This window comes from Cetorhinus maximus, chromosome 5, assembly GCF_964194155.1.
Source record: "Cetorhinus maximus chromosome 5, sCetMax3.hap1.1, whole genome shotgun sequence".
NCBI classification, from domain to species: Eukaryota; Metazoa; Chordata; class Chondrichthyes; order Lamniformes; family Cetorhinidae; genus Cetorhinus; species Cetorhinus maximus.
This window is the reverse complement of record NC_135883.1, coordinates 18,567,495-18,592,263: the sequence shown is the minus strand read 5'-3', so window position 1 is coordinate 18,592,263 and position 24,769 is coordinate 18,567,495. Positions and strand designations below refer to the sequence as shown.

At 44.1% G+C, this 24,769-nt stretch overlaps 1 protein-coding gene across 1 annotated transcript in view; it reads right to left on the bottom strand.

Moving 5' to 3' along the window:
* Positions 1–24,769, bottom strand: part of mfsd2b (MFSD2 lysolipid transporter B, sphingolipid) — a 124,255-nt gene that overhangs the window by 51,711 nt on the left and 47,775 nt on the right. Inside the window, exons 3-4 of the mRNA XM_078541578.1 lie at positions 20,589–20,712; positions 8,919–8,997 (exon numbers count right to left, since the gene is read on the bottom strand). Of these exons, the coding sequence (XP_078397704.1) occupies positions 8,919–8,997; positions 20,589–20,712 (203 nt within the window). The remainder of the gene's footprint in view (positions 1–8,918; positions 8,998–20,588; positions 20,713–24,769) is intronic.

Here is a 24,769-nt window from a genome sequence, read left to right as displayed (position 1 = left end):
AAGAAATATAAATAAATTGGAGCGATCCAAAGACATGCTGCATGATTCTGCATGAATCAGTATGTGAAATTCACCAGAGTCACACCCTCGATCAAAGGCTTGGGGTGGTTTTTCTACGTGCCCGCTGACGTCGGGTGTGATCGGTGGTATGAGCGGACAATCTGGCGTGATCGGTTTTGTGACAGCGTGAAACCAGTTCGCCATTGTCCGCTCAGCCTGCCAATGGCGTTCTTCGGCATTGGACGTCTGGAACCCCATTGTCATACATCGGCATATCATTGTCAGGCCAGCCCGCTGGAGTTGTCCCCCCGCACCCGCTGGATCGTCCGTCCACGTCGGCGGGAAAGCACGCCGATGTGTTTCACAACAGTACGTAAGCATACGTGCACTTGGGGGCCTGCACTTTGAGGGGTGAGTGCATGGTAACGTTGTGCAGTGCTCACCAGGGTCGCCTGTTGGATTTCAAGCTTGAGGGGCGCTGGGGGGATTGGGTTTAAGGGCAGTCCTGCTACTGAGGTGGCGTGGGGGAGAGAGGACACAAGCGCAGTCCTGCTGCTGAGGCGGTGTGGGGGAGAGAGGGCACAAGTGCAGTCCTGCTGCTGAGGTGGCGTGGGGGAGAGAGGGCACAAGCGCAGTCCTGCTGCTGAGGTGGCGTGGGGGGGAGAGGGCACAAGCGCAGTCCTGCTGCTGAGGTGGCGTGGGGGAGAGAGGGCACAAGCGCAGTCCTGCTGCTGAGGTGGCGTGGGGGGAGAGGGCACAAGCGCAGTCCTGCTGCTGAGGTGGCGTGGGGGAGAGAGGGCATAAGCGCAGTCCTGCTGCTGAGGTGGTGTGGGGGAGAGGCCAAGGGCCTGCTGTTGAACGTAGCGCACAAGCATTCGAGGTGGGGGGTTGGATGGGCGAGGGAAGTGGCCACTCAGTAGGGGAACCTGTATAAAGTGACCGTTCCTCAGCACCCCAGACAATTCAGGTGCAGCCACATTGATATGATTGGAGTTGCGCTTCCAGTTTATCTGCCCACTCAAGAAATGCAGAGGAATCAAAGTTCCACCAAGTGCTCCAAAGCTTTTCACCCTCAGCCACGCCCCCACCCCCGCCGGCACAGACTGCAAAGTCATGAGCATTTTATTGTACGGTAGAACAGTTGGGTGACTGCACACGTTGTACAGTCTCCTTGCTAAAACTGGCCATGGATCAGTCACTGGTGGAAGCGCTCACACCCCCTTGTAATGTCATCATTCAGATTTGGACCAGTCTCCCCCATGGTTCAAGCTAACAGTGCAGCCTTGCAGTGTGGGTTAGGAGAATGCCTGTGCCTGAGCTGAGAGCACAGCAGGCAGTCCAGTGGGCAAAGCTGCCACCAATCGGTCAGGTGGAGTGGGGAAGAGGTGGGTGGGGTTTCGGGCAGCCATACAGCGCACTAATCCCTGGCCAGCCAAGTGGTGGCCAGCACTCTCCGGGATGCGTTAAGGGGCCTTCAGACTTACCCAAGGCAGGTTCTTAGTACCCATGCTAACCCATGCGTCTCTCTGTTTCATCCTGCAGGAGGAGTACATCAGGATCATGGAGCCTGGTGAACAGCTGTATGCCTCATGGTCTATAGAGCGCAAAGACATCAGAGGAAAGCATGACTGAGGCTCCTGGCTGCGCAGAGGCATGAGCAGCAACCTCAGGAAGAAGGGGCGGTAGGGGCTTTCGCACACGCTTCCCAAGACCCACAGTGAGCCATCGCAGGCTGGTTCCTCACGACACCCAGGGTCTATAAGACGCCGCCTTTCATTCCTGCAGATGACCGAGAACCAGTGTCGCTGGAGACTGCGCATGTCTAGGGAACTGGTTGATCACATCTGCCACCTGCTGCAGGATTTGGCACCACAGGGACATGGAGGGCATCCACTGCCAGTGGCCGTGAAAGTGACAGCGGCACTCAATTTCTACACCAGTGGCTCCTTTCAGGACTCCACAGGTGACCTCTGTGGGATATCACAAGCCTCTGCCCACAAATGCGTCCATGAGGTCACGGATGCCACCTTTGCGAGGACTCACAACTTTGTACATTTCGCTCGGGATCAGGACAGCCAGGATGTAAGGGCGATTGGATTTGCCCAGATCTCGGGTTTCTCACAGGTGCAGAGTGCGATCAATTGCACTCATGTGGTGCTCAGATCTTCATCGCAATGCATGGTGAACTACATCATCCACTAGGAGTTCCATTCACTGAATGTGCAGCTGGTGTGTGACCACAGAAATGCATCCTGCAGATGCGCGCACGGTTTCCAGGGACAGTGCATGATGCCTACATCATCAGTAGGTCACAGATCCCTGGAGACTTCCAGGGTCCATAGAGGCTGCAGGGATGGCTCCTCGGGGTCAAGGGCTACCCACAGAGGCCGTGGCTGATGACATCCTGGACCTGTCTGGTGGAGCCCTGTAATACAGTCCACAGAGGGTGTCACGCATCATCATCGTGTGCTGCGCCCTTTATAACCTGGCAGTACAATGGGGAGATGAAATGGCTGAGGAGGAGATGGAGGAGCTGGAGGTCTCCTCTGATGAGCAGGATGCCGACGGGGATGAGGGTGAGGAGGACCTCGGAGGTGGCAGTGATGGCAATGAGGCCCTTGCACTGGCTAGATGAGGCAGGCGTGCTCAGGAGGCCCCCATTGCTGCTAGGTTTGTGCAGGATGATGATGACATGCTGCAAGGAGACACCATAAGATCCTTACAGTGCATCTGTGAATGTTTGACTCCAGTCTGGTTTATGGCAACACATGTGCCTTCTGTGATAGTTCTCCTGTCATGGAGATGCAGTAGAGACCCTAATAGTCACTCAATTGCAGGAAGATGGTGACGACATGCAGTAAGGACACTCCCTAGATCTTCACATAGCCTCTGAGAATGTCTGACTCCTGTCTGGCCAAGGGCAGCTCTCTTGCGCTCCATGATCAGGATAATATCATAGAGACGCAGCCATGAAGCTTTAGAAACATCTGATCCTTTGTCCGCCTTCAGCACCTGAGCCCTTCAGGAGCACAGCATCAGTAGTCACAGAATTTGAAGAGATGGGGGCCAGCCCCACCTTAAAGGTGCTGAGAGCACACAGAGAGAATGATGGAACTCTGTGGCACCTGCCCACTACATTCTGGCAGCAATGACCAGCACCGCTGAGCTGCAGACAACAGTAATGTTTCCAGGGATTGTGAAGTTGGACCATCACTTTGTTCTGAAGGCTGAACAAAGCAAAGGGAAGAGGCCCTGGATTGAGACACCTGCCTTTATCTTGTGCAGAAAGGTTTCACATCTGAGTGATTCGGACATTGCTCATCAGAACAAGAAGCCACAGGCAGGGATACATTCTTGGGAATTTATTGACAATAGTGAACAGTATGTACAAGTGATCAACACCCGTGCCCAGGCTGTGCAACTAATTCCTCTTAACTTTCCTAACGCTGCCGCTACATCTTGGTGCTCCCCGGACATCCACAGTGGAGGTGGAGGCAGCCTGCTGACTGTGATGCCCTGACTGTGATGACCTTGGCAGGCGTCCTCTTGAGGGCCGAGACTTGGAGGGCCCTAGCCTGCTTTCGGGCTCCTGCTGTGTGGCAGTTGCACCCTCCTTGGCCTGTGGAACTGGAGTCGCTGAGGTCACAGGAAGAGGGGAGTTGGATTTGTCGGACACTCTCAGAGTCACCTGGATGAATGGGCCCAGAGTGTGCACCTGCTGATCCTCCTCCCTATGGATGCCTGGGTCCCCAGGCCGACTCCTTGAGGAGCAGGCGTAGCTGGAGTGAGATCGAGCTGCCCGGCACCCCTCTCGCATACAGGCTGATGGAGGCCAACTATGGCATCAACAATGGAATTCAGCCCATGTAGCAGTGCAGGAGCAAAGTCCTGGACCAAGGTCTCCATGGCAGCCGCCATTCTACCAGTTATGGCCTCAGTGCGTTGGCATGCCGGCGTTATCACCTCAGACTGAAGGCGGATGGACTCCTTCATCGTGCCTTGCAATCTGAGGAGTGCAGCAGACATCCCTTCCTGATGTCTCCGAGCTTTGCAGCTCCAGCAACTGTGACATGACAGACTCCAGAGGCTTATCATCTTCCTTGAACTCAGCAGATTTCTGGTCTCCAGCAGTCCTCCGAGTGCCAGGGATGGTCCCGCTGCCGCCAGCTGTGGATCAGACAGTGCAATGTGCTCACCAGATTATGATCCAGAGGCTGTTCTAAAGCTAGGTCCCACCGAGGCGTGTGTCTCTGCGCTGGTGGAAGGTGTGGGTGAGCGCTGTGATGGGTCTTTAAGGAGGGTGCCTCCAGATTCCTCTTCAGAGGTTTCTTCAGGGCTTGATTAGAAGCCCTGGGTCATGGACTCCATTGGCTGTTTCCCAGGTGTTCTTGCGGACGCAAGAGGAGATAATTAGAGTATGGCGATGGCCTGTGAAACAGGACGCATCACTCACAGCATGGTTGTCTGATGGATGTTGCTGGACCCTCACTTGGTAGAGCACCGCCGACCTCACCGAAAGCACAGGAATGGTCCAGATCGTCGCCGACCAGCTGGATGGCTGTGTTGCCAAAGTCTGTGAGGACCTTGGTTTTGGGCATTCCGCCACCAGTCAGCGACCTCTCCCTCTTGTTGTGTGCCAGCTTGTCCTGCATGGATAGAGATGGAGAAAGTGTAAGCAGGATGCCTGCCAGGCCAGATGATAAGTATGCCTGGCCTGTGTGGGTGGTGAGTGGTCCCATGGACGTGATGAGGACAATGACGTTGAGTGTGAGAGAATGAATGGTGATGCCCCTTGAACTGGCAGTGAGTGAGGGCCCTGCGGATATGTGATGGGTTTGTGAGTGCATGAGTTGAAACTGATGAGAAGAGTGACTTACCCTGGCAGAACGGAGATCATTCATCCTCTTGTGGCACTGGGTGGCTGTCCTCTTTTGAAGGGCATCGATGCTGACCACGTTGCCCATCCTGCAGCCAGGGCAGGGGTAGAGGACATCCTGCCGGGCCTCCACGGCATTCACTTGAGGGACGAGTCGCTGAACCTGGAGGCTGTGGTCTTCTTCAGTTTCAGGGTCAAGTCTTCCATGCAGCAGTGGTGATCTGGAAGCATTGAGATGTGCGCTTGTGGCTGGACTTTAAATATGGCGCCCGGCATGATGCAGCAGCGGGGTGATGACAGGCGGGCGAATGACAGCCCACTCGCCATGGAAACTGCGCGTTTCTCGGGAATGCATAAATAATGTGGTGGGTTTGGGATGATACAGCATGAAAACCCACCATTGCGGCCGGTGGGTAGAATGTCGTTTTATCTGCCCACTACCGCACTTAGTGCAAATCTGGGTAAATTCTGCCCTTGGAATGGGAATCACTACAGCAAAGGAGGGAAAAAAATGGACTGACCATTTTCTATATAATATGAAATGGTCAGGTGGGAATTGACAGAAACCAGTACTATGTACCCTCTGGCAATGACAAAACATGAGGTGGTCATCCACACAAACTGCAAAGATCATTTGTTTCCAAGACTGTGTATCAACAACCTCTCTTCCCAAGGATAATTCAACAATGGAACAAGCTGAAAGGAAACAGTCACAGACCCATCACTTGAAACCTTCAAGGCCCATCTTTAGACTATTTCCATTTAAAAGCTTTTCTTATCAGGATTACCATTTCACCAGATCATGCCTGGTTTAACTAGCACTACCCATATAAATGTTGGTGGAATATGAATATTAGGCTGTGATGCCAACACAACTAAAGCAAAAGCAGAAGAAGATATCTGAACCTTTCACTATGAGGTACAATATTCCTGAAATTACTTTGTTCTCCAGCCCAGCGTCCTTAACTTTCCTTCATAACTGAAATTTGTTACAACCAGGATAGGAGGAATGTGCAGCTGATCTAACCCCACTATGCCACAGGTCGCAACATTATTGTAAATGCTTAATTCACTCACCAAAATGGCCAATTATTTACTTTCACTACTGTTAGACCCAGAATAAAAAAGACTTTAACCCGGCTTGTTTCAATGGATTCAGAATGATTGATTTATTATAAAATTAAATGTCTTTGTAAAACAAGTTGCAAGAACTAGTTAACACACAATTTGTAATCTGGAAGTGTAACTATCTATGTAACTATCTATCCCTTTTAAAATACCCCAGCACACACACACACAAACAAACAACAAACAAATAGGGTCTCTGCAGAGTTGGGCAGTTGAAGAAAAGACATTAGAAAACAAAATGGATAAAATTCACAGGGTTTCACACTGTCGATTATGAGCTCCTTCATGTGGAGACAGATCGATAGTCTTAGTAGATGCCTGGAGGTTCTCACCAACAGAGCTTTGGCGTGAAGGGGGATAGAGCCGGATCAATCCTTCTTGCCTCAGCCTCTTGGGTTTCCAAATGCAGACAAGTTCCACTGAGATGAGGATTCCTAGCCGGATACTGATAACCACACTGTTTCAGGCAAGGCAAAGAGTGCGTGAGCTTGGCAGCTTTCCTCCTTCTCAGTTCACTCTCAACTGAGTTCAAAAAAACAAGTTCAGAAGTTAAAGCTCATCTTTGTCAGGTGATTTCCATTAAAATCACCAGGGCTTTTGCCTTTAAAACTGTTTTTTTTTCAGGCATTGAAATAATTACTGTTCAAATAAGCAAATAGCTCTCTGCCTCAAGTACCATGCTGGCCAGGTGATTTCTTGGAAAAGGCATGCTTGTTTACATTCCAGGGTGAACTTTTGATGTTTTTAAAATAAAAACCCGTATCCAAATAATGCAACGTCCATCCAAGTTTTAAAAGAAAATGCAGTTCTTTCAATAAAAAAGTCGTCTTGACATTGATTTTGTTGCACAAATACAACTATCAATCTCAAATCTAAGCTACAGATCTGAATTAATTTGAAAAACCACTATGGTTTTTCTACAATCTTAGTGCATTTATCTGAAGTCACTGCCTTAAAGGTACAATATATGTCCATAGCATGTTTGCATTATGATCAAATTGTATCAGAATATGTATTTTTGGTTCAAATGTGAACAAAATTTCAAATGTCAATTATTCCATTAAAACATTAGTGACAATAAATGTAGAGAATAGTTTGGGTATCAAATTTACTCTTGCTGGCATCCAGCACATTAATGTGGGATTGTGGGGGAGGTGGGGTAGGTGGTGCTGATCTGTGAGACTTGTAACAGCGTGTTATGAATGCAAGGTTTTATATGACGATTATGTTTGGGCCTGTCTCTTAAATTTATGGTCAAATGGAGGAATGAAGAGGGTCATGTGATCTGTTTCAAATTCTGCCCAACAACAAGCCTAGGTGGCTTGATTACCATGGTGACGGGGGGTGGGGGGGAGGAGTGGGGGGGCGGGAGGGGCAGGGTGGCTAAGGTTGAGAATTACTGGAAGCAAGGTGCAAATATTCACACCTGAAACTAAAGGCAAGAGCAACGGAGTTGACTGTGGACAGACTTATGGTCTCTGAGCTTTTGGACAAAAAGACAGAGAAGCCTCAGAGAGACATAGGGTTGCCGCTGATGTGGTCAGCAGGGTGGAGAAGGCTGCGAGTCCTCAGCAAACTACAAGGCAGAATGTGGGAGGGAGGACGGTCCCGGGTCAAAGAGACACACCCCATGACAATCTATAGACTCTGGAAGATTTGCCCTGACAAAACTCCAGGAGAAGAAATCGCTTGAGTGGGCCTTACTGCTGGTAGTCAGTTTGGAAATTCTCCAAAAACTGAGGGAAGCACCTTCTGATGTTCACTCGACATTCCAAACCAGCAAAATGGGGAGATGTGAACCCATTAGAAACTGGGAGTGACTATGGACTATTACCTATAAAGACTGTAATTCTGTGGAGGTTGTGCTGTAATGTATACATATGCGACGTTGGGTTATTGGTCATGCTGGAACATTAATAAGGGTTATCAATTCTTTATTTTGGAATATTAGATGCCTAAGTAATATTTTTCTAATGTTGCTTTCAGTTTGTTTGTTACAGTAAAAGTCTTAAAGCATGGAAACTTGTGATATTCCTTTAAGTTGGTCACTGTGAATTCAAATATCTTTTTAAAATGTATCAGTCCCTACAGGGATCGTAACAAGGGACTATTCAGTAATGCTAACTTAAAAGCAAAATATTGCGGATGCTGAAAATCTGAAACAAAAACTGAAAATGTTGGAAAGCATCAGCATGTCAGGCAGCATCTGTGAGGAGAGAAACAGAGTTAACGAGGGGTGGGGGAGAATTTTAACCCTCAAAAAAGGGGTAGATTTGGTTCAGGAGGGAGATTAAAAAGCTAAGCAGGAACCCCACCCCCAAAACCACCCACTTCCAGTTTTAACAGCAAGTGGGAGGCAAGTTGGTCATTTAAATATTTTAATAAGGCTACATGCCTTCATTTTAACAGTGACTATAACAATATCTTTCTTCATCTATTTATTTTTCTTGTGCAATTATCTTCTTTGAAACAGTACACTAAATCAGGATCAATTGATCCCAAGGACAAGACATTGGGACGATCAGCATAGTCAGACTGTAATACAATTAAGTCCCAATGGAATTTCACAGGCTTATCTTCTGGTAAATACAATGCATAATTTCAAGTGTTAGCTTACAACACAATACTGTTAAATCGTTGTGGCAAGATTCATTTTCTGTAATTGAAAAATATATGTTTAGCCTGAAGTTATCACTCATGGGGTCATAAGCAAAGTGCTGATGCTTTGTACAAATATAGCAAACAAGTATAAACCATATTGCAGTCTCGTTTGTTAAGAACCTGCCAATAGTCTGAACATCTCTAATCATCATTACCAGCAGATGGCCTCAGATGGGCTGAGTGCCAAGAAAATGTTTCTTAAACACATGTCATTGATTTTACGGGAAATTCTGTCAGAGGAAATTAAACTTACGGTAGGCAGTTACAGTGTCTCTCTCCTTCTGGTCGCTGCTCAGAAACATAGTGAGAGCTGAATATGGCACATGGAAACACTGCAAAAAGAGATACAATTGATCAGGTGTAGCTCTCTTGGAAAACCCCAGTAAAGGTTTACTCGAGTGATTGTCAACAGAAATGCTACTGAAAGAGACAAATGTCCCAGGTCATAGATAAATCAATAGGTAGTTTTGATCTCCAAATGTTTGTCTGGTTTCAAATGCTTTCACTGAATATTTTTATTATTCAAACACTGCCACAAAAGCAGACAGATTTTCACATACAAGATCATCCAGGCCAGCTTTGTCTTTAATTATTCTGACTAGTTGTACATTTCTTACTTGTGTAATTGAGCATTTTGCTGTTTCAAAGCACCTTCAACAGGGAACAGGAACAACAGCAACAGTGTATATTTATATAGCACCTGAAACATAATGTAACATCTCACAGCACTCCACAGGAGCATTATTAAACAAAGTATGATACCGAGCCACATAAAGAGATATTAGGTCAAATGACCAAAAGCATGATCAAAGAGGTATGTTTCAAGAAGTGTGTTAAAGGAGGAGAGTGAGGTAGAGAGGTACGGGGAGGGTATTCCAGAACTTGGGACCTATAGGCAACTGAAAGCACAGTCACCGGTGGTGGAGCGATTAAAATTGGGAATGCACAAGGGGCCAGAATAAGAGGAGCGGAGATATCTCGGAGGCTTGTGGGCCTTGAGGAGATCACAGAAATAGGGAGGGGCCAGGCAATGGGATGGTGGTGGGTGCAGGGTGAGTGCTCATTTGAAAACAAGGATGAGAGTTTTAAAGTCAGCACATTGCTTGACTAGCAACCGATGTATGTCAGTGAGCACAGTGGTGATAGGGGAATGGGGCATGCTACAGGTTAGGACACAGACAACAGAGTTTTGTATGACCTAAGTTTACAGAGGGAAGGATGTGGCCAGGAGGGAATAGTTGAGTCTGGAGGTAACGAAGGCATGAACAAGGGCCTCAGTGGCCGAGGAGCTGAGACGGGGGTGAAGTCAGGTGATGTTATGAAGATGGAAATAAGACCTTAGTGATTATGAGCTCAGAAGCTCACCTCAGGATCAGATGTGACACCAAGATCAATTGCAAACAGACTGGTTTAATCTCACACTGTCACCAGGGAGAGGGATGGAGTCAGTAACTAGGGAATGGAGTTTGGAGTAGGGACCAAAAACAATGGCTTCAGTCCTGCAAATATTTAATTGAGGATATAATTGTTGTTCTTTAGTGAGTGCCCTAGAATAATCACAGAATAACAGAATCTTTACCGTGCAGAAGGAGGCCATTCAGCCCATCAAGTCTGCACTGGCTCTCTGAAAGAGCTTTCTACCTAATCCCACCCCCTGCCTTATCCACATAACCTTGCACATTCTTTCTTTTCAGGTAGCAATCCAAGTCCCTTTTGAATACCTCGATCGAAACTGCCTCTATCATCCTCTCAGGAAGGTTGCTCCAGACTCCAACCACCCTCTGGGTGAAACATTTTTTCCTCATATCACTATTACTCCTTTTGCCAATTATTTCGAATCTGCGCCCTCTAGTTCTTGATGCTCTCGAGTAGGAACAGTTTCTCACTACTTACCCTGTCCATTCTCCTCAGGATCTTGAACACCTCTATCAAGTTTCTACTCAGCCAAGGAAAACAGCCCCAAGTTCTCCAATCTATCCTCATAGCCACAGTTCTTTATCCCTGGAATCATTCTTGTGATTCTCTTCTGTACCCTCTGCAATACCTTCACATCCTTCCTCAAGTATAGCTCCTAGAACTGGATGCAGTACTCTCGATGAGGCCTAACTAGTGTATTATATAAGTTCAACATGACCTCCTTATTCTTGTACTCAATGCCCCTATTCATGAAGCCTAAGATACTATATGCCTTATTAACTGCTCTCTCAATAACAAATCCCCAATTTTCTTGTATCAGGCAGGCTTTAAAACAGGCAGCAGATCTGCTATCGCTCATTTCTTGTTTGGTGGCAATTCTTAAAATCCATCCCCATCCCAACCCCTGCCCCCATGGAGGAGAATTCACCAATAAAATTGAGGATTTAAATAAGTAGCAATCTGGTTTTTAACCAGTAACGGAGGAAATTTTCTGGATAAGGATGAGAGATGGCTGCACCTAAAAAAGCAGGAAGAATGAGAATCATAATAGGTGGATTGAGGATGGGATAGAAATTAGAATGCAGACAAGAACAATTGTAGAACGGAAGCTAGAAAAGTATGAATAAATTAACCAAGATAGACACAGAAGAACCAGATTATCAAAGAAGACAGACAAGGGGTGGGGGTGGGGCATTAGGGGGGTGCAGGGTTGCGCGGTGGTGGGAAGACATGAAAGGAGCAATAAGATGTTTTGTGTATACATGAACATTAGGAATAGAATGTTAGAACTGAAGGCTGTTGTGGCAGTTGGAAACCATGCTGCAGTAGGATTTTCAGTAGCTTGGCTTACCCCAGAGATTGGTAACAAGTAACATTCAAGCCAAAAAGGTACTTGAAAAGGTAAACTGGACAGAAAATAAAAGGTTGAAGGGTCATGAGGACTTGAAACATCAACTTTGTTCTTCTCCGCCGATGCTGCCAGACCTGCTGAGTTTTTCCAGGTAATTCTGTTTTTGTTTTGGATTTCCAGCATCCGCAGTTTTTTGTTTTTAAGAAAATAAAGGGTGTTCTTTAGTGAGTGCTCGAAGTTAAGTTCTATATGTCAAGGGCGTTTGACAGATGAATGAAGTTGACTGTGTGGAAGGTGGAAACTTACACATTGAACTACTCTGGATGGAGCAGTACACACAAAATAACCCAATAGTGAAGCTGTGTTACAGATCACTAGGTCAGCATATGCAGGAAGACAGTTTGCTCTATGAAGAGATAGGAAAGATATGTGAGAGCTGCATTAATATTTATTAGGGAAGCTATTTGCATGGGTAACATCAATCAACCGGAAAAAAACCCAAGCAATTCAGAGACTACGGTGATAAATTTGTAACCTTGTACATCAAGAAAGCTTAGAGAAGTAGTGTACATTTTGACTTCATAATGGTAAATGACCCAAACAAGATACAGGACATGGAAGTTTTGATACTCTTAAGGGATAACAATCACAGAATTATGAAGTGTCATATGATCTGGAACTAAGATACTGAGGATAACCATTGGGAATGGATAAGGGATTGGCTGAAGGGTGGAAAACAATGAGTACATGAGGTGAATATTTCCTACGGTGGGCGGGCTGTTTGGGAGCAGGCAGGGGTGAGCATGGAGCCGATTGCCGCCCAGGATCGGCTCGACGCCGCCATTTTATGCAGGCGGGCCAATTAAGGCCCGCCCAGCATAATGCGCGGCCGGTAGCACTCAGCGCTACCTGTGCTGGCGGGGGGAAGAGGGAGAGTTGGGGCCTGCGTTCTTTCGCGCGCATGCACGCAAAAGAGCGCAGAAATCTCCCTGAGGCACGGAGCTGCCTCTGGGAGATTGAATGGTTGTGAAAACTTTTCAATAAGTAAAGTGGAAATTAATTTAAACATGTCCCCTCATGTGACAGTGTCGCATGAGCTGGGACATGTTTGTGAAGTAAGTAGAATTTATTTATTTCATAAAACCTTCAGGAAACCTCATCCCGCCCGTGGTGAAGGCCGCTTGGGCTCTTCTCCTGCCCACCAACCTTAAGGTTAGACGGGCAGCGTTGTTAACAAGCTAAATTACTTTTTTAATGGCCTTAATAGGCCGTTGACAGTTCAGCGGGCGCGCAGCCTTCTCTGGTGTGCGCCCACTGAACGAAATATTGAAATGACGCGCAATGACATCGGGACGCTTGCCTGACATCATCACGTGTCATTTTACGCGTTGGTGTGTCGGGCCCACCCCCGCGCGCCGACAGTAATATTCTGCCCCATATACATGGAATTACGTTGAGGTTGGGGAAGCACTAACTAAGGTGGCCCAGGAATCCACAATTGGCCAATATTGTCCCTTATGTTCAGAAAGTCAATGCAAATTAGTTATATTTTCAGATGATACCAAATAAGAAGGGTAGTTGATTCTAAGGAGGCAGCTCTACAAAGTGAGCTGGACTATATAGATGTGAGGGCAGAACAATAGCAGCTGAAATGGACAATTATGAAGTACTCAACAAAGGAAAAAGGTAAGGCAATATGCGTACACCATAAGTGAAGTTGAAAGAGATCCTAAGGTCTTAGTAGACTTGGCACTCATAATGTCAGACAGTGCAGAGAAGCCTCATCAACAAAGCAAATGGAATGCTTAGCTATATAGCTGAAAAAGTATAATACAGTACACCACAGAAAGTCTTAATTAAACTGTATGCAACTTTGATAATCCACACCTGAGTACTTTGTCCAGTTCTGCTCACTGAGACACAGGGATTCATTCAAGTGCAGGGTTTACAGAGAACAGCCTCAAGCTGATCCCTAATGAGGACTGAGTACGAGGAAAGATTGGAGAACCCTGGGATTTGCAGCCTTGAGTGACATAATTTAGCTGCGATCTTATGAGGTAATTAAGATAGTAAACAGTGTGGAAAATCCAGAAAATTACTTCAAACTAAATTGCAAAAGTAGAACAAGGCAGCACAAGTTGAAACTAGTGAGAAACAAATTTGGAATTGATGTCAGCTGCTCTTCATGACACAAAGAGGAACACAGGGAATGGAGTTCCAAATAGGTTAGAGGAGGGCAAAAGTCTGAAATTATTTATGAAACAATTGGATGTCACAATGAGAATGAAGGGCAGGGGGAGTTTGGTGGGGTGAACTAGAGGTCTTTCCAGATGTATTAACTAAGTTGCCTGGAATGGCCCTCCTCATCCAAAATCAGTTTGTGATTTTGAGTAAAAATTGCAATCAGTAAAAATGAAGAGCTAGAAACCCACCTAAAAATATAAAAGTAATAATTTGGGTATGAACTCTTTTTTGTGTGTGTATTACATTAAGGGTGCAGTATTCTTATGCAAGTGTTAATCCGTTCAGGAAAATGCCTGTATAAAAATTAAGTACATCAGAATGTTACATGAGCTTAAGCTTTTGTATGTGAACTTTATTGACCTCAATTCCTATCCTACATACCTATCTATATTTTCAAGAGTGCAATGTCCAGTACTGGCATGTCTTATTCTGGGCTTCAAACTAATTTCACATTTTAAAACTGGACATTAAGGCTAGAAAACTGGACATTAAGGCTGTCCAAGGTCACCTGACATCTTTTGTGGATTAGAACCATTCCCCTGTCTCAAGAGGGATCAAAGTAACGTTCCAGACTGCTGTGAATCAACGCCCTTCCTGAAACCAATCAAAAAGGGTATCATCTGATTGAATGGATCATTCAGAAACAAAGACACCGACTGTCTCAAATTCTCAGAGGTGTTAACCCACAACACAGGATGTGTAATCAACATGACCACCCCCCTTATTTGGAAAAGGACTTTGAACATGTAGAAAGTCACATCATGGGGGTGCCATATTGTTGTCTGCTTTTCAAATCAGCTAGTAGCTATTTGCAGACAGTTCCACCAGAAAACCATCCAATTAGCTGCAAGTAATTCAAGCAGCCAAGGTAATTAACCACAATGCCTTGAAAGCAGAAATCCCAACAGAGAGAAGGACTCCCTCAACCTGTTACAAACTCCAAGTTCACCTGAGAACCAACCTCCTGAAAATTCAACTATGAGAGACCTCACAACCTGCCTGGAACCTTTAGCTTTACAAGACCCTCACTTTAAACTCAAAGCATCAAAACCACCTGAGAAACTATAAGCCTGCCATGTGGCAGACAGAGATTGCAAACCAGAGACTGAGCTCACCATAATTTGTAAGTGTACTACCTTCACACCTAATCTTTGCATGTGAAACAGTATGTGAGGCATTACGTTTAACTTGGGGTAAGTATGTGAGAATAAGTAGCCTCCTTTATTTTAAACTCACAAAAGCTTGCTGCTGGAATTATTAATTGGGAAACACACACTGAGGGTAAGAAGACACACACCACTTTCATTACCAAACATACTGATCACAAACATACTGTCCGTGACAAAAGCATATATCCAAATAGGTTACAGTTTTTAACAAAATGATTGCTGGATCCACATTAATATAAGCCTTTCATTATAATGAATTTTCTCTCTCATCATGGGTAAGGTTTTACTGTACATCAGTATTGTGCCAGTCTGAATGCTGTGAAGGCCCAACATTTCCAATATATGTAAAACAAAAGGTTGAGAATTCTCAAGTGGACCGTAACTTAAATTACTTTGAAAAGCATCTATTTTACCTCAATGAATACAAACAAGAATAGCATTGCCTTTGAAAGTTGTGGAACTGTCAATTGCTCACTTCATCAAGCAACTTTTACGATAGGTAAAGGGGGAGATTAGAGAATGGGTAATACTTGCACAGTGCACAGGGTGCAGCAGCTATATTAACAGAATGTACAATGAGTTAACAACGACATGATCATTTACCGGACATACAGGATGTGGCCCTACTAGTGAATTGGAGAAGCCTGCTTGAGGGTATTGCAAGCTTCAAGTACAGGGTATGAACCACAGCGTAAAGGGAAGATTAGTGCAAAATTATGCAGAGTTCTATAGGGAAACGATCACATTCAGTGGATCATACTTTAGAGAACATTGAAGGCTTCATCATTTCCCACCTCATCAAGCACCTTTTATGATAGGTGAAAGTGGGGACAATTGGTTATATATAGCTTGAGGGGCATCACTCCACAAGCAGGGGCCCAGGACTCCATGAACTCCATGAACTGACAAGGCAATGTTTGTTTGAAGCTATTCAGGCTTCTTTCAATAAAATACATGGGCAAATTCAGCATCTGTAAAACTTGGGAAGCTATGCAACACAGAGTTCAAAGTCTTTGTCTGTCTGGTTTTGATTGTTAACCTAAGCAACATTTCACTGCAAGGACCAATACAGCCTTCTAAAGAGATAGTTTGAGACATTTCTTGTCCTGACGCATTGGCATTAAAGGGAGCTATTGATCCCTCCGCTATCCTCACAGTCCAACTTCTACGTCATTGCAGGCATAACTCCATCCTCCACTGAGTCTACATCTTGGGAGATTCACAAGAGTCACAAACAAAATGAAACAATGTGGCACTTGGTGAGCAACACTGCTGAGGTTTCACAAAGCAATTAGTACAAATAGGGCATGTGGTCATTCTCACATCTCCAAATATTTTCAAATAATTTTGCATAGTACTTTCACTTACTGATAACATGGATACTTAATAGAAGATTCATTCCCAACATTTGGTTTGAAACTAATATTACACTTACAGATACTACAGATATGCGATATATTAATATAGGTGATGCCTTTGTTTATGGTCCACATGAGCCTTCTCCCACACTTCCTCATCTAACCCCATTAATACAGCTGTTTATTCCTTTCTTCCTCATGTTTTTTTAACTAGCTTTCCCTTAAATGCATCAATGCTAGTCACCTCAACTACCTGTGGTAGCAAGCTCCACATTCTAACTATTTTTTGGGTAAAGAAGTTTCTCCTGACTTCTCTATTGAACTTATTTGTGATTATCTTCCAGTTCTGGTCTCCTTTGGAAGTGGAAATATCTCCTCTACATCGATCCTATCAAACCCCCTCATAATCTTAAAGATCTCGATCAGGTTACCTCTTAGTCTTCTATCTTCCTGTGAAAGGAGTATCAATATTCCCTGATGGGTATAACTTCTCAGCTCTGGTATCATACCCGCAAATCTTTTTAAAAAACCTTCCCCAGTGTTTCTATATACCTTTTACAATATGAAGACCATGGGTCGGATTTTCCTTTCCCAATGGAGATGTGAATCGGATTGCAAAACACAACTTAGTTTTTTTTTGCTGGGAGAACAATTTGGCTCTGCTTACCTGACCCCACATTGTCTTCATGTGGCATTTTTATGAGGTAGGAAGGCCTTGGGTGCAAAATGCACATGCACATCTTCCGAGGTCGGGGTCTCCGTTTAGAGGACCACAGGAAAATTGTATTTCTTCCTGCACACTATTTTCATGTGCTGCTGTGGCTTTTAGAAGCCCTTTAAAAATGTATTTCCTTGGAGAAGTTGTGCCCACTGCGGAAGCTGCTAATGAGTCTGGAACATTGTGAAAGGTAAGTGTAAAATGTTTTGAAACCTTCAAATGTCATTATTAGATGCTGTTTCATAATGTAGATGTGTTTCAATGCATTGATTCATTATTGGCCTCTGTCCTGCAAAGGTAAAATAACCGTTACTTTGACCACCATTGTATAAGTGTTAACATGTGTCACAATACTTTTTCCATTGGGGAAAGTGCCACAATGCATTCAGAAATATCGGAAATGTGTGGGTAAACTTTTCATGTCAGGTTTGGGACTGGTGTTTGGACTGTGAAAAAAACATTTGCTGCTTTTAAAAGGTAAAAATAATCTGAGCACCTGCTTCTCTCTATTGATTGACAGGCAAATCGACTTTGAAATGAAGAGGACACCAGTTCTTTCAATTTAAGGCTCTTCATGTTGTTTTGATAGTGTGGCCATTATTAATGTTTGGCTGAGTTCCAAAAATTAATGGCGTACTCAGTTCTGTTGCCACAGCTGTTCAGGGGAATGTCTTACAGATTATTGAGGCTGTAATAATATACTCAGCCTTCCATGTGGTTTCAGAGTACATGATTGTTTATTTACACAACTTAATGGCCACTTAAAGGATTAACATTTTTTTCCAATGGAGAAGGTTTTTTGTAGTATCAATGTCAGACCTTTGAAGGAGAGCTTTATTACATTGTCACAGGTTTATTTTTTTATTGCATGGCTTCTGAGGACTGCACATAATAGATACTGGGTGAGTGGCTATGGAGGATACATGGGGGGCATGGAGGTGGCATGGGGTTCTGAGGGGGGTATAGAGGTCGCATGGAGATCTAAGAGGGCATGGATGTGGCAACAGCAATCTGAGGGGGCATTGGGTGGCATGGGGTTGGGTGGGGGTGGAGCCTTTAAACAATATTAACAGTTCCTTACTGTGTTGGAGAACAGAGGAGGAACTTCTAACCAGCCTGTTTCTGTACCTACACTCCTCCCACACTCAGTCGCAGCTTCCAAGCTGCATTGTGAATGCAAACTCTGAGTGAAGAAACAAAAATCACAAGCAAAGTCACACATGGGTCGGGAATGCAGCTGAGAATCCTTAACCATGGACAAGTTGCATTTTCCAGAACCCACACAAAAATCTGGGCCCATAACTCTTCACATGACTCCAAGTGTGCTCTAGCAGTATCTAGTAATATTAGCAGTGTGGACATAGTATGTGAGTTGAAATTCGAAACAGGGTTTTAATGAAATTAAGTGATCTTCCATGCATAATTCATTGGCAACTCAGTCCAGAATATAATTGTGATATTTATTTTGGTTCCATCTGAGTTGGAGGTGGGGGGCAGAGTGCAGCAGGGTTGGGGAGCAAAGAACACTGAAAGTTCAGAGCTGCACATAGCAAGGAGCAGCACAGAGGTGGAGGAGGGGACATGGACAGAAGCGGAGTTAGGAAGAGGAGCAGCCAGGAATGGAGTCCTGTTGAGGGCTTGAAAGAACGCTGCAGAGTTCAAAATGAAAAGCTCTCCATATTGAGAGAAATGGTGCTTAACTGTTTAATACCATAAGGTATTGTTCCTACCGTATGACTCTTCTTCAGAGCTCTGCAGAAGAGTCGTACTGACTCGAAACACTAACTCTGTTTCTCTCTCCACAGATGCTGCCAGACCTGATGAGATTGTCCAGCATTTTCTGTTTTTATTTTAGATTTCCAGCATCCACAGTATTTTGCTTCTGGCTAATAATGAAGGAATGATATGTCCTCTTCTGATATTTCACAATTACTTGGAGAAGTATATTCCACCCACAATATATTTATTGTATGTTTATAGCAATGGATGTTCTTACTGCCATGCACCATGGGAAGTCTGACTTGGCACAATCTACATGGCAAGGTGCCATAGGAAAGGGAAAGGTGTTGAGGGTGACTGAGGAGTGGGCCATGGCATTAGTTCCAATAAGTGCTTATCATGGGACAATGAGTCCAAAGCTAGTCTTTTAACTCAAGCAGGTTTATTCTTAAGACATCGCTGCAGAGCAACAGACTCTCCCAATCCCTTCCACCCCATAACGTTACATCTGTACCCATTTATAGGTGAGCCAATGCCCATCACCTGTTTTAACAATGAAATTGTCTTAACAATGTAATTGCTATACAATGTAATTGCCAGTCAACAAGAAGATTGCTATTGCACCTTGATAATGTAATTACTGATACATTGACACAGGGTATCATGCAGGAAATTCTTCAGTCACCCCAACACCCCTCCCTTTCCTATGTCACCTTTCTATGCAAGCATAGGAAATGCAACATTTGTCCTTTTACCTCCTCCCTTTTCACTGCTCCTCCACATTGAGGAGACGAAACACAGATTGGGTGATCATTATGTGGAAAAGCTCTGATCAGTTTGCAAGTGCGACCTTTAGCTTCAAGTCACCTGACATTTTAATTCTTCAACTTGCTCCCATTCTGCCCTTTCTATCCTCAGATTCCTGTAGTGTTCCAATGAAAATCAATGCAAGCTCAAGGAACAGCACCTCATCTTTCGACTGGAGACTTTATGTCCTTCCAGACTCAACATTTACTTCAATAATTTTGGATTATTACCTCTGCACTCATTTTGTTTTTTTTCCCCTCTCTCTCTCTCGTTCCTCTCTTATTTCCTTTTCTTTGCTTTCGAATGGCAGCCATTCAGGGTACTGCCAATCACACCTCCTCTTGACCCCATATTTTTTTTCTTTACTTCTCCCATTATCACTCCCTTTGGCCTTGCGACATGAAATCTTTTGTCATTTAATCTCTCTTGCACGTTATCCGATCAAAGATCTTCCCTTTTGTTCTTTTTCCCACCCTCTGCCCTTTCACTGGTTCAAAACTTTTTGCTTTTATCTATTATATTCTCAACTTGTCCTGCTTCTGATGAAAGGTCACAGGCCTGAAAACTGAGCTGTTTCTCTTTCCAAAGATGCTCCCTGATCTGCTGAGTATTTCCAACATTTTCTGTTTCTATTTCAGATTTCCAGCATCTGCAGTATTTTCCTTTGGAATAAGTCAGCAGCCTCCCGGAAGCATCTATATGTAACTTTCTGAGGGCAGATGAATGTGGTGTACTAAGAGAATCCACGAATTTCTACAGCTAGAAGCAGAACAGTTGAAGTCACTAATTCTTTAATTGACCACATTTTTTTTGTATTTTCTGTTACACTGTATATTACTTTGCATGTATCTACATTAAAATCCATTAACCAATATTTAGATCAACTGTTTAATTTGTCTAGATTCCTTTGACTATGACCTGTTCATCTAGCCCTAAATATTGGTCTCATTAGCAAATTACTTAATAATTAATGCTTAAGCTATATCCTAAATATGCTTAATACATGATTTCATGTAGCTCAATCATCTCTCTCGGTGTATTTTGAGTTACATTGGATGATCTTTCCTGCAGACTAGCTAAAATCTGTTACATCACACTTTAATAAATCAATCAGTATTATCTCACTGTTCCAAGTACTTACTGTGAGCAGAGTCTGGAAAAGACTGTAGAAGAACATGTACCAAAGGAACTTCCCCGCTTTAAGTGGCGGCACATACCACAGAAGAATGTAGGACACAACTGCAAAAGGTGCAGACCCGATTATCCTGTAAGAATGCACCAAATTTAATATGTAGCAAAAAAATCTGTTTTAAGAAGAGAAATCACAAGCATGGTAGAACCTATCATCTAACCTTCCTCTTATGAGAGGTCATCTATGAGAGGTCATCTGTCAGAGGTCACCATGATGATTCGGCTGCAAGGTCTTTCAATTCTAATTAACCTCCAATGGAAATCTACCTGCTGGACATGATTTGCAGCCAGGACCTAATTAACTGTCTCATGTAATCAACGGCCATATATGTCAGTGCAGATCATTTAAATCTTAATAAATATTATCTGATGAAGTAAATCAGTATATTTTATCATTTGTATTTAAATGACTGATGGTGGTTTATTATCTGGCTGCCTTCCTTCAGTTTAGTGGCCAGTCTGAAACTAACAGAGAGATTGTCACATTGCACTGGTTGCATTGAGTGGTAGCAGAAGAGAAGGTTTTTTTTGTTGATTTGACATTTGGAGGAGAAAAGTAAAAGTTGTAATTACTGTAAATATGCTTTTGTATTGAATACTGTTCAGTTACGTATTTGGTATTTTGTATTTGGTAAATTTGGTTGTTGGTTTATATCTTGAGCTTTGATCCGATGAATGTATATTTATCCACCTAGTGATGGTGAGAAGATTGCATTTCAACACGTGATATAGTGAGACTATATTGAGCACCTAAAGGCACATACTAGTTGTAGGAAAGGCAAGATATGCTTATGGGAGTGGTTGTTGGTACAAATAGGAGAGTTTTAAAGGGTTCCAAAGAAGTGCAAGGTAAGTTAGTGCCTACCTGATGAGATTTGAAGAGCTGTGAACCCAAATAGATTTTTTTGAAAAAATGGCAGACAATACTGCTTTTCATCATAATTAAGCCCCCGCTAATGAAACTTTGTGTGTAGTTTTGAAAGGCATGATTGTTGATAATATGATTTTCTAGTGAGTAATTGCAACTAATCCCTCCATTTAACCAATATAAGTTTGGAAATGTTGAGTACACCACTTTTGGAGTGAAATGTCTTTGATAATTACAAGAAACCTATTTTTAACAACAAGGCCTTAAACATACAAGTAAAATCAGTAAAGGAGAAACTCGAATAGATTTGAGGAAAAATGACCCCACAACAATGCAATAGTGTGAAAGTACATCATCAAAAGAGTGAATGTGCTGTCAGTAGGAGGAATATGTGGAAGCTCTGGGAGAAAAGGCATGAATTAATGAACAACACAAAGCATAAAATTGCCCTTGCTTAGGTACTAATTATCAATCTCATTTAAATCAGTAACACAATGATTGGTGTGGGAAAAGGGAAGAGAGTTTTGCATTTAAGTAAGCACTTTTCATGACCACCAGACATTTCAAAGTTCTTTACAGTCATTGATGTACTTTTGAAGTGCAGTCTGCAGGAGTTCTTGGTCTTATAACCCTAACTATGTGAGTCTTCACCCACTTAATATTAATTTGTCCTTTTGAGACTATAACCATTTAGGCAATAAGAGATATTCTGCTGTCATAATATCAGGAAACATTTATTAATTAACAAAAGCTAATACTTAACAAAGGTTGGCAGTGACTTTACTGGCTCAATGCAGGTCTTGGCTTTCAATTTGGCCTTGGGCACATGGCCTTCTCACTCTTTGTTACTTCGAATTTCTCTTTATCCTACTATTCACAGATGGGCATACAGACACGCTCTGATCTTTGCTGGTCTTCAGTCTCACATTCTGCTGTGCAAGGTGTTGTGGCAGCTACTGTCTTTTTAACACTTTCTGGTGCACTACCCATGCTCATGATCAATGGCCTTCCCAGGCCCTGATTCGATCAGCGCATGATCAGTCTCTGGATTTTTAAAGTGGCAGTCACCTTAAACGGGGCAGCACTGTCTTTTACAGGGTCTCTCTTTGCTCCCCAGAGCCAATAGGGATCAAACGTTTTATAAGAATTCTCATTAGACCATACCACGTGATTTCCAGGAATCAAACCTTATCACATATTGAGGGGACCACATGATTTCTAGGAATTGAAACTTAAGAAGGTCTGTACAGGATCTGCGTTGTCTTATAAGAAATCATTATGTAGTTAATTAAAAGCGAATAATATAACAAGAATAAGGTAGCAAGGCACACTAGCAAGATACAGTGGATTACATTTAATTACACGAGTAACAAAAGCAAAAAACAAAGACTGCATAACCACGTAACTGATTCCAGAACTCGATTCTTAAAACAGTGACACACAAGGCTGTTGCATAATTTCTCTACATGGAAAAGTGACTGCCTCGTTTAAGGCATTCCTGTGCAATTAACATGTTAATGCCATATTAAAGAGCCAAGACTCTGTAATTAAATAACAGAAGTGCAGTTCTGCCTCTGGCACAGGTCATGCGGTATGTTTCACCTGTCAAATAAGAATACAGCTACATCTACACAGACAAAGATGTAGTCACATGGGAACAGTGGCCAACATGGATTATAATTAAGTAGAATATAATATTAGGTTAGTATTGCTGAAAAAAAAATGCTGTCAAAGCTTTTCACCTCGCACTCATCAGGACACTTTGCAAGAATACCAGTAGTAAAGGAAACAACAATTTATACTGAATGAGAAGACAGTGGTGACTTGTTGGTAAATGGGCTCTGATTGGTAGGGGCGTTGCCATGGAGAATACACCAGAAGACAGCTAACTGCCAAACTTTTATTCAAATTCACACCAAACAGGTCAACTCTGATTGGTCAAGACATTGCCATGGGGAATGAACCAGGGAATGGCTGTCCCCAAATCTTTTGCTTAGTTCAAAGTGGTGCAATGAATGGACATGCTCCTTCTGTCTGCAAAGGTCAGGGGCCTGTGTGTGGGTATATGTAGCTTCTAGCATGTGTAAGTGAGCCACACAAAGAACCCGACTGATAATCTTAAATTGATTTTCAGTGTAATTCTTAGCGCAATCAGAATTGTTTAGCAAGTGTTGTCCAATCGCGGAATCACATCTAATGTTGGACATTATGGGCAAAAGCATCCCAGATTTGCACTAAGTGCGGTAGTGGGCGGATAAAATGATGTTTTACCCATCGGCTGTAATGGCCGCTGCATTAATTATGCATTCCCGGGAAACATGCTGTTTCCATGACGGGTGGGCTCCGATTCGCCCGTCACGCCATCACCTTGCCGCTTCATCACGCCGGGCGCCACATTTAAAGTACAGCTGTGCACACACCTCTCAGTGCTTCCAGTCAAGGGCCGTTGCGAATAAGACATGGCCCCAAAAGACAAGAAGACTGCAGACCCCAGGTTTAGTGACGCGTCCCTTGAGCACCTTTTGGATGCTGTGGAGGCCTGCCGTGATGTCCTCTACCCCCGCACTGGCTGCAGGAGGGGCAGCAACATTATCACTCTGGCTTAGTAGGCGATGGCAGTGGTGATCAGTGTCAATGCTGCACAGAAGAGGCTGTCCATCCAATGCAGAGAGAGAATGAATGATCTCATCCATGCCACCCAGGGTAAGGCAACAATCTCATCACTTTAAATTCACACACCCAAGCCCACCCCACATTCACTGGCATCTCACTCACTGCCAGCTCAAGGGACATCACTGCTCACTCTCTCACACACACCCTCACATGTTCATCTGGCCTCACCTCCTCTTGAGACCACCTCCTCAGCCCTCACCATCTTGAGGCCACTTGCACAGAGCAACTTGTGCCCCCACACATACCCTGGGATAACCCCCTTCCTCAGTACAGTCCTCATCCTGCAGCCTCTTCTCTTGCCTGAGGCCACTTCTCTCCCTTCCCCAAGCAAGCCCTAGCCCTGCAGCTGTACAAAGCCACCCCCACCTTATGGCTGGTCTGGTAGATAGAGACCTGCCTGTGAGCACCACCCCTAAAACTGCTGTGGTGCTGTCTGCGAAGCCTGGCACTGATGACTGCGAGTGCTGTATGAAGCAAGATAGGCAAACAAACCTTGAAGCCCTGAGTGAAGTGCAGCTCATCAGGTGCATGTCACTTATGTGCAGTTGTGAAACACATCGGTGTGTGTGGGTGGACGATTCAGCATTGGG